Source organism: Lutra lutra, chromosome 6 (genome assembly GCF_902655055.1).
Source record: "Lutra lutra chromosome 6, mLutLut1.2, whole genome shotgun sequence".
Classification (NCBI taxonomy): Eukaryota; Metazoa; Chordata; class Mammalia; order Carnivora; family Mustelidae; genus Lutra; species Lutra lutra.
The window spans coordinates 38,498,136-38,515,796 of record NC_062283.1 but is presented as its reverse complement, the minus strand read 5'-3'; the positions used below and the strand labels follow the sequence as shown (position 1 = coordinate 38,515,796).

The following is a 17,661-nucleotide window of genomic DNA, read 5'->3' as shown; positions in this document are numbered from 1 at the left end:
AATTTCATCTGTAAAGACCCATTTCCAAAAAAGGGCACATTATGAGGTTCTGAATGAACATGAATCTTGGGGCGGGAGAGACAGTATTAAACCCATTACAATTATCAAATGATAGAGTAAGGATTTGAACCTGACACCATTTCAGTGATTTTCCACTTTGAGGTTATAATCTCAGCTATTAAGTTAAATGAACAGTTAACGTTGGTATCCGATTTTAGAGTTATTTTGAGAAATGATGATTTGAGAACCTCAGTGGAAAGCAGAGCTAAGAAATTTACCTTAAAGGGGCTTTGTCTAAGTTATCATTTCTGACCATAATGTTAGTGCTGTCCTTCAGCACATCTGATACACAGAGATTTAAGACGCTAAGAATAGAGATTCAAGACCTCTTCCAAAGATATCATTGGTTGAGCAAGGAGAATTACATTGGAATTTTCATGGTCTCTCTAGTTAACATCTTTGCATGCCATGCTTGTAAGTCAGGATTTTCCCCAAAGCTTGTCTAAAGCATGTTTTCCCCATGTGGGGAGAAAATGCAGTTCTCTTACAGTCCAAATACATTTGGAAAATGCCAGGCAAAGCCAAGGAAAACAGATTTCTTTACTGTACTAAATGATCGCTTCATCGCACATTTTATTTCTTAAGGTGCCCTGTGAATTTCTAAGAGGGAGGTATTGTGCATATTTTTCTAAGCTTATTAGACATTTTTATAGAGTACCTTCAGGAACTAATCATCTGTGCTACATACTTTTGTACAACTACTTTGGGTGTTTGCTAGAAACTGGTTTTGAACCCCCCCCCCTCCATAAAGGATGAGATTCCCAACAGAAGGAGAGACACTGATGGGTTGCACTATGGCATCTACTAATTTATTCATCAACACATTCACTCCTTTCCTCATTTATTTACTCACTGATTTCACATACAATTGTGGAGCCCAAGGAAGTAGCTATGAACATAAAGATGATCCAGACCAGATGTCTTTTCACTAAGTCATCCAGGTAATACACGTCAATCATTATTTCCCAAAGTAATTCTAATAAATGAAAATCACTGGTATTGTACTGAATTTCCCCCTAAAATTCATATGTTGAAGTCCTAATCCCTAGGACCTTAGAATCTAACTATACTTGGAGATAGGCCTTTAAAGAGGTTATTAAAATGAAATGAGGTTATAAGGGTAGGGCCCCCATCCTGTAAGAATGATGTCCTTATAAGCATAGATAGAGAAACCAGGGATGGGCTTTCACAAAGAAGAGGCCATGCGAGGAGGTGGTAAGGAAGTGCCTATCTACAAGCCGAGAAGAGGCCTCAGGAAAAATCAATCCTGCCAGCATTTTGATCTTGTATTTCTAGTCTCCAGAACTGTGAGAAAACGAATTTCTATTGTTTAAGCCCCTAGTCTGTGGTGTTTTGTTACAGCAGCCCTGGAAAACAAAAAAAGCCATTATTAATTGTTTATTTGGCCCCTGCCTTCCAGAACTTTATTCAGCCAGTTCTGATGTCTGAGGACTTAGAATTCCTCTATTTGTATTTCAGAAGAATTTCAAGAAGAATGATTTGACTATAAACCTCTTGAGGACAAGGCCTTTGTCTGTTGTATCTCTGCATTGACTAATAGGCATCTTCTAGAGCATCATCCTCATCTTTAACTACTCTCTGTACATTAATAATTGAGGGATGGCCAAATACATCTCTTGGAGAGAGCAGGAAATAAGAACAAGAGAACTACAAAGTGTTAGGCACATAGCTAAATGCTTCAAATATGTCTTTTCATTTACTATTTCTCTTCTATTTTAAGGCAAATATCTTTACTCCACTTTTGAGATGAGAAAACCAAGGTTTAGAGAGGATAAGTGATTTTACCAAAATCATAAAATACTTGTAGAGCCAGAAATCAAACTCATTTTCCCCGTGAATATATGCTAGCCTGAGGAAAATGAGTAAATTTTTTTTTACAATGATGAAAAGATGATTAGAATGTTTTCATTAATTCCTTAATTAGAGGAAAGAGGAAATCTGGCTAGGCGTCAGCACTTGTGAAAATAACCTGGAAATTTTAGTAGATTGTGTTTATTTCAGTGACATCATCATAACTGATATGCTTACCTACAAGGTAGGCCAATATTAAGTTGTGCAAATAAAAATAATGATTATAAAGCACTTACTAAGTACCAGATACTGTTCTTGGTTCCTTGTATGTATGCTTGATACTGCTATTCAGGAAAGCTAGGGAAAAAACATGAGTGTACCCAAAGAAAGATAATCAGAATGATCAGATTTTGAAATTATGCTATATGATTACTGGTTGGATAAACTAGCAAAGTTTACTCTGAAAAAAAAATTAAAGATGACATGATAGCCATCTCCAATAGTTGAAAGCTTTTCAAGTAGAAGAGAGATTTAGACATGGAAATAGAATTAAGAAGTAGGGAGCCTTCCGTTACTGAGAGTATTCAAATAGGTGTGTCGATGTAGAAGCAAACAGATGCATTCATGGCAGATCAAGTAGTCAAACATAAACCCTTAAACTTGAAAATTTTGGATTTTTAGGATTCATAAATATCACCATCTTTTTCTTCATTAACAAAGTTAGGCTTGGAGGAAAAAATACATGTTAGTGCTAGATCCTTTCTGGAACTAAAGAAAAAATTCTCCAGGAGAAACATATCAATTCTCTCATCACCATTTCTAAGAGAGATATTCACGAGGAAACTGTTGTTCAATTTGAACTCTTCTCTATATTGATTCTTTTATAATTATATTAACAATATTCAGTCTTCGGGTTTCAAAGCCTGTAACAATACCTGTTTTGAAGGGATTGTCTGTTTATTTTTGCCTTTATCAGCAAGAGAAACTCATCCTTCATGTCTATCATTGCGCCAGGCATTGAGCAAAAGCTTCCTACGAAACGATATGGTTGGGTGTTTTTCTTATCTGGGATCAGTGTTTCTTGAGAAGTACCTACAGTGCTAAGAAGTGAGTACGTGATGATAGTGAGCATCATTAGAGGAATCCAAGTAGATAATCCATTTGCAAGCACCAGAGAAGTGCGGTTATGCGATGTGTTGGGGCTACCCCAGAGCCCCAAATGACAAATTAAATAGTTGCTGGGTTGTGGGGCATCTTAAATTTTAAGAGGGGTGGGATTAGGATAAATTGCAGAACAGTCCTATTGAGGATGGGTCAAGAAAGACACAGCACACAATGGACCCAGAAAATCCAGGCTGTCGGAGAGGTGTGTGTGTTTATCAAAATTATCTTTTAAAAAATCACATTATTGTTGTTATGAACACTTGACTAGTAAATGTGAAATATATCGTAGCAGGGAAAAAAAAATGCGTCCAGAGGGTGTTCCATCCTGCTGTTCAGAACATCGTGGGTGCTCAAATAATATTAACGCTCCACGATGAAGATGGTAGCGAGGATGATGATGATTAATGCAATCCAAGGAAAAACAGGGCTGGGGAGGATGACACAGACGAGAGACCAGGAAAGGGAGGATGACTCACGGGTGAGGGGTACCTGGGGATAGAGCGATGTGGCGTGCATGTTTGCGAGCGTGGGGGGAGAGGCTGGGGCACGCGTGGCTCCGACCTGGGGAGTGGGCGGGTGGCTGCCCGTGGGCGGAGCGGCTCCCGGACTGAGTGGCTGGCAGCTATGTCTGCGAGAGCAGCAGCATCACCCGGGAGCGAAGCCTCCGAGACTCCGCCTAACTGACACCCAAAACTCTCCCTCTCCCTCCTGCAGCCCCAAACTGGAGGCAGCCGAGCTTGGGAGCAGCCTCAGCGGCGGCGGCGGCGGCGGCGGCGGCGGCGGCTCCAGCGGCGGCGGCCCCGGCCCCAGCCCCGCCCCCGCCCCGCGCGCCCAGCGCGCTACGCCCGGATCGGCCGAGCCTGGCGCGAGCCCTCGCCCCCTCGCCGCGCCCGCCGCGCCTCCGCCTGCCCGCCCCCGCCGGCCGAGGCTAGGCTGCGGGAGGTGGCCGGGTGGCCCCGAGCCTAGCTAGGGCGACCAAAACAAAGGGAGCATCCGGGACTGGGTGGATGCAAACAACCATGAAAGACTGGGTTCTCTCTCTCCCCGGCTCTGCTGCTGCCGCCGCCGCTGCTCCTCCTCCTCCCGCCGCCGCCAGGAGGGCTCCTCTGTGAGGGGAAGCAGGGGCGCAGCTGCTGGGCGTGAATCCGAAAGGTGAGAGCCAGGGAGCCAGAAGAGGGGGCGGGCAGGCCACGAAAATGTCCTCGGCCGTGGGGCCCCGCGGTTCTCGCCCACCCACGGTGCCTCCCCCCATGCAAGAGCTGCCCGACCTGAGCCACCTGACCGAGGAAGAGAGGAACATTATCATGGCAGTGATGGACCGGCAGAAGGAAGAGGAGGAAAAAGAAGAAGCCATGCTCAAGTAAGCCACCCCCAGCCGCGCCATCCGTGCCTCCGTGCCTCCATCGGTCCATTCACCACTCACTCACCCAATCCTCGCGGCTGAGTGTGGGGGAGGGGCGGGCGAGGGTGCTGGGGTTGGGGGCGGAGGCTCCCGCCTTGGGGCCAGGGGCGCTGGGTTGAGGCGGAGGGAGATTACGGGGACAGCAGGAAGGAGGGGATGCCACCGAACGGGAGCCCAGGAGCCAGGGGAGGATGGCTTCAGGCTGGGTTGCAGAGGAAGACTGGGTGGACAGGGACCACCCTGAGGGTGGGGTATGCAGAAGCTGAGGAGAGCTGGTGCCACCCAGGTGGAAGGGCCCTGGGCTGGGAAGAGGTTGAGGGGAGGGGATGAGTGGGAGAACCGGGAGGTGGGATGGAGAGGTGCTGAGAACAGCTCCTCTTCTCTTGGAGTTGTTTAGGAGGTTGGGGTTACCCCAGTGAAGGGTGCCAGTATTTATGTAAGAAAAATGCTTATGTTAGTGTTCATTTTGGTACTCATTCATCTCCAGATCAAGGTTGGGTCTTTTTTTTTTTTTTTTTTTTTTTTTTTTTGGGCAGTTGCCATCTTTGGTAACCTGCCTACCCAGCTTCTCTTTAAGCTTTTAGTCACAGTCTTCTACACAGAATTCCTGTGTGAAGACACATTCTCTTACCCCTATACAGTGCCATTGGCGATGCAAAGTTTTTAATAAGGGGAGAAGCTGATGGGGACTCCAGCCTGAATAAAATAGAGGTTCCTCTTTACTGGTTTCCTTCCAAGAGACCTCTGGGGCCTGCTCAGTTCCTGGTGGAAGCAGTACAATAGGGGATCACATATTTGCACACATCCCCTCTTAAAGCCCATCAACCCTTCAAAGGCTCTCTGTCTAGTGCCCCATTTTCCTGTGTCTGGGGAGGGGATGGGGCTCCTTGCTAGTGGTGCAGGGGTGTGTGACACTGCCTGTGCTGCTGCTTATCATATTCTCAGAAAAAACTGCTTACAAGGTACTGGCATCTAGACTGGGTTTTCCTTACTCCTTAGCATCACCCACAGAGTGGAGCTGAAGGGGACTTCGACCCTGCTTTCCCTTGGGAGGTCTTCTTGTATTCAGGAAAGTTTTCAACTTGAGGGTAAAGGAATTTGGAGATCCTGGTTGGAACTAATTCCTTGGTGTCTCCTGTTTAGCCCAGAAGGTGTATCTGGGGGCAGAGGATTGGCATGAAGTGCCAAAGGGAACCTGTTGCATCTGGAGTTAGCTGAGAGCAAAGAAGGGGGCAGGGAGGGAACAGGGGTGACACCCACGCATGGAACACACCCATCAGGGCCTCCGCCAAACCCTGAAGGATTGCCTTCTCTAGAGAAGATGCTGCCAGTGAAGCTTTCTTCTGCTTCCTCTCAGTGCAGCAGTGCCTGGAAGGAGAGGAAAGGAGGGAGGCTGCATTCACAGACTGATAGGTCCCCACCCGTGTAGCTGCCACCCAGATGGAAGAGGGGGATATCGGGCAACTGCTGTGGATGCTGGGTCCCAGCAAAAGGGTAGAAATACAGTCATTCCTCTTGCCCTTTCATTGTAGACTCAGAAAGGGTCCATTAACTTGCAAGGCCAGAGCTGGCCTTGTTCTATAAAGAGCAGCAGGTTTCTGGATTCCCTGCTCCTTCTCATCCAAAAAACAAATACTTTAAGCCTGGCGGCTTGAGGGAGGCAGAACCCTCGTTAATCTGCTGCCTGTCCCTAGTGCAACACTCACATCCCTGGTGCTGCAGGCTTCCCCTCTTCTGAGACTGGAAGTAATGGATTGTGTCTGATGGTGCTGCTGTTTGTCTGTCTGGTTGTCAGTCCGTCTGTCCTCACTGGTTGCAGTCCCTGCCACCTGTCCTGGACACCCTTTATGCTGGTCGGGATTTACAGGTTGCGCCTGTTCCTTTCGGTGTTCACTGCAGACAGCAGGTGGATGGAGGCCTCCAGCAGCCAGCGGAACCCATGAGCTGCTGATAGGGTCCAACTAGGAAGGGAAAGGCACAGTGCAAGTAGTGGCCATCGCGCCTCTCCCGTAGGCTGTTTCAGGCTGCTGGAGAGCGAGAGATTTTAAGTGGGAGAGGGTGAGTTTTAGGACAGAATTCCAAATCTGTGAACTGCCTAAGGATAGCATAAGATTGTATGGGCTCCTGTGGACAAATAAAAATGAAGAACACCGTCCAACTGCTCATGTCTGAAACATCTTTCCCACTGCTGTTCCTGTGACTGCTTTGCCCCAGCTTGCAAATATTGTTCCTTTATTGCAAGGATTCACAAAATATCGCAGTATGTGACGCTGTTATACAACAGCCCTCTATCATCCCAGACCTCTGCATTAACTTTATCAATCAGCTTCGTCTGTTAATGTCTTGGCCTTTTGTGCAGTGGCAGATTGGTGAGTGTTTTGGAATCCCGGTTTGCTGCTGTGTAAGTGTGTCATATTGTCTGCACTTAGTGGAACAGTGCTGTACTTTTTTTCCAGAGGGCACTTTATGTCTTAAGAACTGGTCATTGTAGAAGTTATTCAGATGACACATACATGTGGGAACTTAATGACACAGTCATAAGTGGTGGCCTTTTCTCAGCTTTGCATAAAAATAGTGGAAAACATGATACTTTTCACGAGGCTTTGAAGTGTTTGTTAAACCAGAGATAAGTTTTTATGGTAATGATTGGTCCATCATATCACGTATCTGAGAAATTACTTTCACAACAGGCCCCACAAAGCGAAAGTTCTGGTCACAGCAGTTAGACTTAAAGTTCACTTTTTTGTCATCACTGCAGAACCGTCACCTTGAGCTACCTACTGTGCATGCTGTCTCTCTCTTCACAATGTGTACAATTGTGCAAGGCATTCATAGAGGATAGAAAACTGATGTGTGAATATGGGAAAGATTAAAAAAATACATTAAAATATATTTGTGTAGTTTCATCAGCCTTGATTATAATTTACTACTTGAATTTGACCTTGATAATTCATCTTTAGATATGTATAAATGGAACAGAAAAATCAAGCTAATTTTTACCTCAAGATTTCAGAAAAATTTTACTCAAAATTGTAAGTGCTTAGTCATAAAAATAATTCATTTCGTTGGCAAAGTGCACCAATTTTAAATACCATTGCCATTTAACTAGACATAGTTGAACCCCTTTAAATAATTCTTAATGACTGATTTAATTATCTGCAAATCAGAGGTCTTTTCTTAATCTTAGTAGGTTTTTGGTGTGTGTGTGCATGCGTGTGTGTTTTCTGAAGGCTTTTTGAAACCCAGCTTCCTCAATGAATACTCTTTCAAGTAACTGTCACCAGACACCGTGAGCCAATACATTACATGAGTTGAAAACTGCATTATCTGGGACCTAAATCAGAGAAGATCTTATTAGATCTAAAATCTTATTCCTTTTTTCTTTTTTTTTTTTTTTATAAAAGCTTCATAGAGAAAGGAGCCACAGAATAGTAAGGGAAGAGGAAAAAATAGAAGTAGAGAGTTAAAGGGATTTGAGGATGGGAATTGAGAACCTTATTGAAATAATTAATAAAACTACTAACATTTATTGAGCATTTACCTCATTCTGGCCATTATTCTAAGTGGTTATTGAATCAAATGCCAAAGAGTTGAACTATGCTCAAGTTTTAATACATGCATATTTGGATTCTCACAACAGCCTGTGCAGAAGGTAAAGCAGGTCACATAATCCTCAAATCTTCATCCTAAACTCAGAGAATTCCAGTAATACCCTAAGCTGACTCACATTACATGGCCCAACCAGGATTCAAGCCCAGACCTTTTATTCTAAGTCTGAATATTTTCTCACACACTACACTGTCTTTCCACCAAGAAAGAGCTTGCATTTCATCTACCTTTTCCTTAAATTAGTTTGTGCTCTTTCCTCAGTTTTAGAGAAGTGGTTTGGCAAAAGATTAGGTTGACTTAGTAGATCAGGTGCTGATTATAGGAGGGCCTGGAGCTTCACTCACACTGTTAATAGAGTTTTCCTGTGGAGTGAGGAGAAGCGAATTGTCTCCAATTTGAAGAAAATAGAAAGTGTCATTGTATAGTGGAAAGGCCATTAACTTTGGATCCAAGCATTTTGGGGTTCTAGTTCTAAGTCTGGCACTTATTGTGTAAATGTGGGCAAGATAATTAAATGGGGATTCTGTGAGGTTCTATTTTACTTACAAATTCTGCAATTCATGGTGTGAAATTAATTTATAGAAAATGTTGACTTTAGACTTCTCCCTCTCTTCTTTCTCTTTTAAATTATTTTTTTCCTTATTATGTTCAATTAGCCAACATATTCTCACTCTCTTCTTAACAGGAAGCTTAATGCTGACTTTTCTCACATCCATAGTATCTACTTCCTTCATGAAAGGTGAAGGAAAGTAGAAGTAGAACTTTTATAATTTCAGCTTTTCTTTCTCCTTTTTCTCCCTCTAACCAATTATGCTATTATGACCTCATATGTATCCATAAGACTCAGTATGAAAGGCCAAAATTAGCAAGTGGGAAAAGAAGGAAAAGCAGACAGGGCAGCTGGGGAGGAATGCAGAGGGAGTCCCCATGGATGCAAGTATCATGTTTTCATTGGGATTTGCAAAGATTTTCATCTCTTACGCCTGAAAATATTCTCTCTTGTTGCTGAGACAAGGAAGGGTAAGAAGGAAAAGAAAGAACGCAAATAGTAATGAGGGACTGCTGCTACAACACGAGCTGGTATGTACCATTTTTGAGATGTTGTGTTAAATAGAGAAGAAGGATAAAACTCACCATTTTACTTGAACTCCAGCTTCTTTTACACCATTTATGGATAGAGTTACATTTAGAGAAGGTTAATCCTGTACTCTATTGAAGTTTTCTTCTTTCAGCAAAACTTAGTAAGTGAATGTGCCCAGGACTGAATTCCCAAATATTTCAGAGAAAATATAGAATAGGGAAGCCTTAAAAAAGGAAAGACATGAGGAGCTATCAAAGAGAATGGAGGGAAAGAGACATAACCATTAGTTCACATTTTTGCTAACATGTCTTGACTTTCTTTTAAGTTGTATGTGTTCTTTCTTAACCAGATGTGAGGGGGTACCATCATTTAAATAAGTATATTACCAAATTTGAAATAGAATATGGAAACCAGTGTGGGCTATATGTGCTACTGCTGACTTGAATAGAAACACAACATCTTGGGAGTGTTATTTGCTCAACTTGTTAAATGAGGAGAATGATTTATCTTAAACCTGTGCAGTAAGCTTCCTGGAAAGATATCAAATCAGAAGTCCTGAAATAATATTTTCCCATACCTGGAACATACAGGTGGACGGGACTGATGTATCATGGATTATAAAGTCCATTGTATTGCATTTCATATACCTTTATGGACAATTTTATATTTTTTTAATTTTTTAAATACTTTTTAAACACTTTTTACATTTTATTCTGTGATATGGGTTGGATATTTCAGAGCTGGTCCTGCAAGTTGAGGTAAATTTTCCTAGGGCATATGACAACTAGAGTTATAGAACCCAGAACCTATGTGCCTTGACTCCCAAGTTGGTAGTCCTCTTGTAAATCTTTTTAAAAGTACATCAGGCAAATAATAATAATAATAATAATAATAAAAGTGTGTCAAGCTGTGGTATTATGGTCTGTTTCTCTTTTCTCTTTGGTGGAGGGCTAACATTGTTTGCGTGCCTTCCACGTGTCAGGCATTTGCTGGGTACATATTTCACTTGTTCTGAGCTCACTCTTGATAAGAAGGTCATCCTTTCAGTATTCTGTTTGTGTTCTAGTATTAGTGAAATTCCCAGCACTAGCTAGATACCTACCTTTGCTTATGACATTTGATTCTGGCGTCCAGAAAATTAACCTAAAAGGAGGAAGAGAAGAATTTCTTCTGGCCAATGGCATTTTCAGCCCTTTTCCAAGTCCACCTCTCTTTAATCTCTAGATCTGGCCACAGCTTCTTCGTTAACCCTCTACACCAGGGGCTTTTCTGACCTGTTGGCTCTTTTGCTCATAGTGTTAATACCTTAGCGTCTTCCCACCATTCTACTCCACCATGAGGTTATTTCTTCTCCCCACGATTGTTCTCAAGTTTTATTTATTAGATAGGCTATTTTGAACAAAGTGTTGTACAATAGTCAATTCAATAATAAGATCATTTTTTCAGGCTTTGAAAATGGGCGTTGGGCTATTTTATTTTAATTTCAGGCATTGGGCTATTGAGGTAGAATAAAGAGAGTCCTTTGTTGAGAGCCTGATGTTGGTGTGTTAACTACAATTTTGTAACTGCCATGGTCAGAAGGGAAGGTGAACATCAAGTAGTTGGATAGAGCAGTGGACTAAATGCTGTTCTTAACACTACCACTTTCTATAGGTGTAACCCATCCAAGTCTCAGTTTCTTTGTGTGTCAAGTAGAACTGATAATGCCTGCCTGGCTAACTTAGGAGGCAGTGGGTGGTGGAAACACCTTTAAACTTGAAATTGCTGTACGAAAAACTACAGAAGACTCTCAAGATTATCTTTTCCTGTGGTTACTACTGCTACTAGGGGCTCTGTGGAGATGAGTTCTTAGAGAACAGTCCACTCATTGTGTCATGCCAACAGTAGTGTGGCGAGGGCTGCAGCTACCCGTTGGAGAATTTGGTAAGGAGGTGCTAGGTAAAATAAGTCCAGGGCTTGGTCTGAGGTGGTATTTACCTTTTTACGTTCTTTTTCTCATTAAATAGCTCATAAATGTCTTTAGCATAAAAAGCAATGTGGGCAAAATGATCAAGTCTGAAATAGCTAAAAGGCAACTCTAATTCAAAAATGTGAAGAGAAATTAGTTTAGGGTAATTTCCTCATCTTTTACTAGAAAAAGACCCATGATTTTAGTGCCACTGGATTTTATAAATTATTCATTTTCAGAATTGGCTGAATAAGGAACCGTAAACTTGTCAAGTAGTAGTTTCTCTATCATGTCAGTTTATTGTTGGGTAATGTAATAGATTATACATTTTTCAGATTTTTTTAAGATTCTCTACTGGATGCTTTGGGTTTTCTGTGTGCATATTCTCATACATACTCTTTCATCAAGTTCGTGTCCACTTTGATCTAGGTGAGTTTTCTGTGAATGGCAAGAGAGGAGTATACTGTACTGACTTTAGATTTTCTACCTCTGTTGCTATCTTGTGAAAACTTCCTGTACATGTGAATATTTATTTAAAGAGAAAAATAGAATTGTTTAAAAAGAAAGTGACTATACATGTTGGTTTACCCAGGACAGTATCTATTTATGCCTACATCTCCTCTATGATTATGGAAAGTACCTCTTTTTCTCAATTCTGTGTGTCAACATGGACAATAAATGATAATTTCTTCTTTTTTATTAGTTTTGCTTCTATGATCCATTATTCATTTAAAATTTAGGAAAGTCAAGTAATTAATAGTCATAGAATGTATCTTACCAATAAATAATACAAGCAAGTTATAGACATATTATTTTGGAAAATCATTGGTAAATGGGAGAGCTTTGGCTGAGAAGGAGGTGTTATCTTTTATGGAGTCTCAGTGGAATGCTACCTTTTATGGCAAAATAGAATTAAAACTTCAAAACATTTTTCATATAACGCTGGCTAAGAATTGCAACCGCAGGCAGGACTTTCCTTACAAATGTTATCCTTTGGGCCTTGCAAGGGAGCAGCCTGCTATTTAGAGAAGACATTTAAGTAGATTTTAGAATGCAACATTTTAATAATTCTTCTCAATTTTAGATGTTAAATAAGGTAATGTTATAGAAAGTAATTTCATACAAATTGAAACTAATTAATGTGCTTAATTAGATATTAGCTAAGAACTAAAGAACTATAATGAGCCAAATAGTTATCTTTATGTAATATAACAGGTAATACCTTGCTAGTGATTTTTATAGTAGTTAGTCTTTTTTGTGTCTGTTCCCTATCATTATACAGGTAATTATTGTTTGGAAGATGCCATTATATTTACATAGGTAAGATAAATGAATTGAAAACCAATGAAAGTATCTGCACTGTGTATGAATTTCTCTTGCCCAGTTTACCTTCTTTTAATAGACTCACGTATGTTCACAAATGGGAGCTAGTATAGTAGGAGTTATTGATGGGGCTTTCTGGCTGTATTTCTTACACTTTGTGTAGTCTATTTGATTAGCTACCCCGTTGCATTCCTCTGCTCAAATATGATCGATTTTTGAGCAGTATTCTAGGAGATTACTGATATTCTCAAGAATATCAGGTTATTTTAAAGTTGTAAGTAATCAGTGCACAAGCATCATGTGCCACATTATCGTTCTTGATGTTTAAATGTAGCTCTTAACAAATGCAATGAGAAGCTCTTCATTTGAGTGGTTAGCTGTTTTGTTTTCAATTTGTGGGGTTTTACACTTTAGAAACATTGGGCAGATGATATATGAAATATCTAGGGAATGTTTAAATCAATTTATCAGGCTTCTTTATTATAGGATAGTATTTATATATTCACATTTCAAAGTTCTATACAGGTCAGAAAGATTACATAGTGTATTAGCAGAAAGAGATGAAAACAAAAGTAGCCAAATAGCTTTTCCTTTTATATTTCATACAGCTTAGCAGATTTGTCTTTCTTAGCTCTCCTGTCTTGTAATATATTGGAGCTAAAGTCTTCTTTCCTAACCCCTTTTTTCAGGAGGAAAACTTGATGTCTTTGTATCTGAAATAAAGGGAAATTGAGATGAGCTGGCTTATATATTTGGGATATTAAAATTTTGGTAAGAGTAAAAATTATAAAGAGATTTTACTTTGACCATCATGACAATTGTCATAAAAACATAATTTGGAAAAACTAAAATGTAATAAAGTCCTCTTATGAATTAGGCTGGATATTTCAATATAAAGATGTCTCCATACCTTAGGCCAAATCTAATGACCTAATCTATAGCAACCTGGAGTAAAAACTTAGTACTAGTCTGGAAAATATACTATTGTCTGAGTTTTGTTCCAGACACAGGCACTGAATGGGACTGCCTGGTATTTGGAACTCCAAAGGTCTAGGCTATAATGTTACTATTGAATAGATCTATGATTGATAATCTGTCAGGTGGCTATCTATCTAGTCCCTGGCTTCCATAAAGGCAACATAGTTTAAGGTTCTTAGAGGTCCACATGCAGAAAAAGAAAAAAACAAAGAATTTACAATCCCAAGTCAAGTAGCAGATAATTTACCTGGTGAAGTAGTACAAATGTTAAAAAATACAATGTGTACTTTGGGAAAATGCTAAATAAGCCATACAAAAGAGTTCAAAATGAGTGGTGGTTATAATAGGAGCTGGAGGACTTTTTCAAGCTCTCTTGCCCTTCTTTCTGTAACTCCATTTCCTTCTGATCTATCTTCTCCTTTTCCCATGTGTCCCTAATCAATCCTCCACTGATAATACAATGTTGCTCTTCCCATGGGTCCTACTCTCAACCTTCTACTACCATTTTTTTTTTTAAAGATTTTTTTTTTTAAAATTTGACAGAGAGAAATCACAAGTAAGCAGAGAGGCAGGCAGAGAGAGAGGAGGAAGCAGGGTCCCCGCCGAGCAGAAAGCCCAATGTGGGGCTCGAACCCAGGACCTGGGATCATGACCCGAGCCGAAGGCAGCGGCTTAACCCACTGAGCCACCCAGGCGCCCCCTTCTACTACCATTTTATATGCAGTTTCTGGTCAATTTCAAATACGTTCATGACTTCAGTCATACTTATATTTTGATGATTTCCAAATATATCTTACTACCTTAGAATTTTCTACCAAATTCTGAATCCATGCACCTAACCTACCTGCTAAAGATCTCTACCTGAATGTCCTTGGGAACTTCAAACCAGTTGTGATCCAGAATCATGTCTTGACCTTCTGCTTAAACACTGTCTTTTTTTTCTTTTTTAAATTTAAATAAACCCTGCCTTTCTGGATGGCATCTACAGGGCAACTCCTTATTCAATCCATTGTCAGATCTTTCCCGATCCAGTCTTCTTAGAGTCTTTTGAATTTCTCCTTTATTTTCCAATTACGTTGCTGTGACTTTAATGTAGACTCTCATCACCACTCACTGGGTTGCCTGCAATAACCTCCTAATTCATTTTCCTGCCACTGATCAGAACCCCCCCATCTCATCTTCACACTGGTGGCAGAGGAATAGTTTTAACATTCATTTAAAAACATATACATAAAACCCCTGTGCTTTCAGTGTAAAGATTAAATTTCATAATTTGTACTGTGCCTGCTGTCTCCTTTCACTGGCCCAGGCCCACCTTCCTGCCATAGCCTTACTGAACAGGATCTCAAAGTAATCACCACAGCTTCACAACTTGGTGACTCCACTTGTGTTTTTCTCTCTGTTAGGAATTTCCTTCTCAGTCTACCTAATTTTTACATAGCCTTTGATATGAGTTCAAGTAACATCTCATATGGTGCATCTTCCCAGATGAATTTTTGTATTTTTTTCTCTGTGCCCATCTTTTTTATAACATTTTCACGCGACAGTCCCAGCTCAGTACAGCATATGTTCCCGAGAGCAGGATCATTCCTATTTGCCAGTGTCTGGCATGTACTAGGTGCCTGAATTTTTTAAACTATGTGTATGAATGAATAAATCCATGCTGGTGGAGTGGAAGAGTCACCTAAGGCTGCTGGATGGATTAATAGGGTATGAGTAGGTGGATGGAGTGGGAAGGTTATGCTAACCATGGGTACTCTATCAGCAAATTCTCAAAGCAAAAAATGAGCTGAATGTTTTTGGCTGTTGAGAGAACCACAGGTGGCCAGAACTTAGAGAAGAATGTACTGGAAGTTGGATATTACAAGGTGAAATTGAAATATAGTTTTGAGATGATCTGTTGTACTCTTAATTTATCATGAATGGCTTTTTGAAGGACAGCATTTTTAAAGTGTTTGCATGTCAGTATGGGAGGATGTAAATAATATATTTTTAAAAAAGTAATTCTCTAAACAGACATGTTTAATTGAAATATTTCCTTTGATTTAAAACATTACTAACTTCAGTAACAGTTTAAACCACAGTATATGTTCTCTGATTTGGTATTTAGAATTAGATCATAAGCAATGTATTGTACTGGATTATATTTTTAATTAAGATTTCCCCTTGTCATCTTCTAGACTTAAACTCCTTGAATGCTGGTATCTTCTTCTAATCATATTGGCATTTCCATTGCTTAATGCTATGGCTGTTATGTGGTTGAACCTTAGTAAGTGCTTGTTGGACTGGATTGCTCAGTCTGCATGCCCACGGCAGAAAAACACTGGTCTTTGACACAATATAACTGGATTGAGTTGAGATATGGATGAGAGCTTAACATCCAGTCCAGGGCTGGCAAATACTCGGTGCACAAATGACTTCCTGAACCTAAAAAAGCATCAGTGATAAATGTTAGATGTCTCAGAACATTTCTGAGTGTAGTACTCCAGGCCATCAACTGATGAGAGTTGGCAATCAAGATGAAACATTTTAGCTGCTGAAGATATATTCCAACTCCACTTTTAAGAAGAGAAAACTAAAGCCCAGTGATTCTTTCAGGTTTTCATTATTAATTAGTTAGAGAGTTAGGTATAGGACTTTGTGTCTTGTATCTTCTGACCCAGTGTGTTTTCTACTGTCATACTCTCTCCACATTATTTTAACCACCATCAAATCAAAAAAATTATTTTCTTTTCTAATTTTGCTTTGATTTGCCTGCTCAGTAAGAGTATATGCTGTTATAGGAAACTTTAAGGGAACTTAGAGAGAGAGAGAGAGAGAGAGAGAGAGAATTTAAGAAAGAAAGAAAGGAAGGAAGAAAGAAAGAGCAAGCGCTATGGGAACACTTAATTACTTTGTTGATTTTGAATTTTGTCATATTGAGTATTATTCAAAGTAAGTGGATCATTGCCAGGGACTAAGAAATATATTTTTTTTAAAGACTTTTATTTATTTATTTGATAGGCAGAGATTACAAGTAGACAGAGAGGCAGGCAGAGAGAGAGGAAGAAGCAGGCTCCCCGCTAAGCAGAGAGCCCAACGCGGGGCCCGATCCCAGAACCCTGGGATCATGACCTGAGTTGAAGGCAGAGGCTTTAACCCACTGAGCCACCCAGGCACCCCGACTAAGAAATTTTTTTTTTTTTAAGATTTTTTATTTATTTGTCAGAGAGAGAGGGAGAGAGAGAGCACAGGCAGACAGAATGGCAGGCAGAGGCAGAGGGAGAAGCAGGCTCCTGCTGAGCAAGGAGCCCGATGCGGGACTCGATCCCAGGACGCTGGGACCATGACCTGAGCCGAAGGCAGCTGCCCAACCAACTGAGCCACCCAGGCGTCCCCCGACTAAGAAATATTTAATTAAAGATCTCCTTTGCTATGATATTTGTTGGACTTATGTTTAAGCTATCAATACTTCTTAATTGTGATAACTTTATTTTTAATTTTTAACACTTCTCTGAAAGATACAATGTTTTCAATATGCAGTAATTTATTTATGATTCCAAACAGTTTTTCCTACTATACTTTTGAATTATGTACATATTGAAATCATATTTTATTTTTTTCATTTAGAAAAGCCAGTTGGTTTTTGCTCGCTGTGAAAAGAGTTTTTCTTGGTTCCCCCTCATTTGGAAGTTTGTCTTCAGCCAGACTGTTAGTCAGTGACCCAGAGAAAGAATTAGAGGAATGGGAAGGAAATGGCAACTCACATATGCATCCACAAACACTCCCAGCTCATGCATGCACCTGTACATATAAACTCTCATACCCACAAACTTGAAAACTTAAAAAACATTCTTTCTACAAAATCTTTTGAAAGAAGTTCATTCTATCTCACTTACATAATTTGTATAATCTAGACATGCCTTGTATTATTCTTTGTAACTATAAATTTTGCCCTGTTGGGCATTTTGGAAGAAGCAGCTCTGTATCAGTACGATCCTACCCTGGCCATGACTGGTTGAACTAAAAATGGACACTTGATCCAAGTCCAAATGATTCATTGGCCAAGAACTAATGAGATTCTCTTTCAAATGGAAAACAAGAAAGAAATCAGAATTTCAAGAAAATGAATAATATCTATTTATTTTTTTCTTAGAACAGAAATGGATTGAGCAATTGTGATATGCCAGGCATTGTACTAAAATTAATGGAACCATCTATCTTCTAAGTAGGAGAAGGTACATTTTATATAAGTGAAATTTTAAAATAAATGTAAAAGTAAGGTCTATGATCAATGTAACCCAG

General features: G+C 40.2%; 1 protein-coding gene across 22 annotated transcripts in view; it reads left to right on the top strand.

Annotated features, from left to right (window-relative positions):
* Window positions 1-3,637: 3,637 nt before the first annotated feature.
* RIMS1 (regulating synaptic membrane exocytosis 1) overlaps window positions 3,638-17,661 on the top strand; it is a 507,054-nt gene continuing 493,030 nt past the window's right edge. For 8 of the 22 annotated variants that reach the window (XM_047733138.1, XM_047733136.1, XM_047733132.1 and 5 more), the window contains exon 1: window positions 3,640-4,396. In XM_047733138.1, the coding sequence (XP_047589094.1) occupies window positions 4,233-4,396 (164 nt within the window). In that variant the 5' untranslated portion in view covers window positions 3,640-4,232. Of the gene's footprint in view, window positions 4,397-17,661 lie in introns of all 22 variants that reach the window. The other 14 variants (XM_047733134.1, XM_047733133.1, XM_047733130.1 and 11 more) reach the window with 4 other exon arrangements.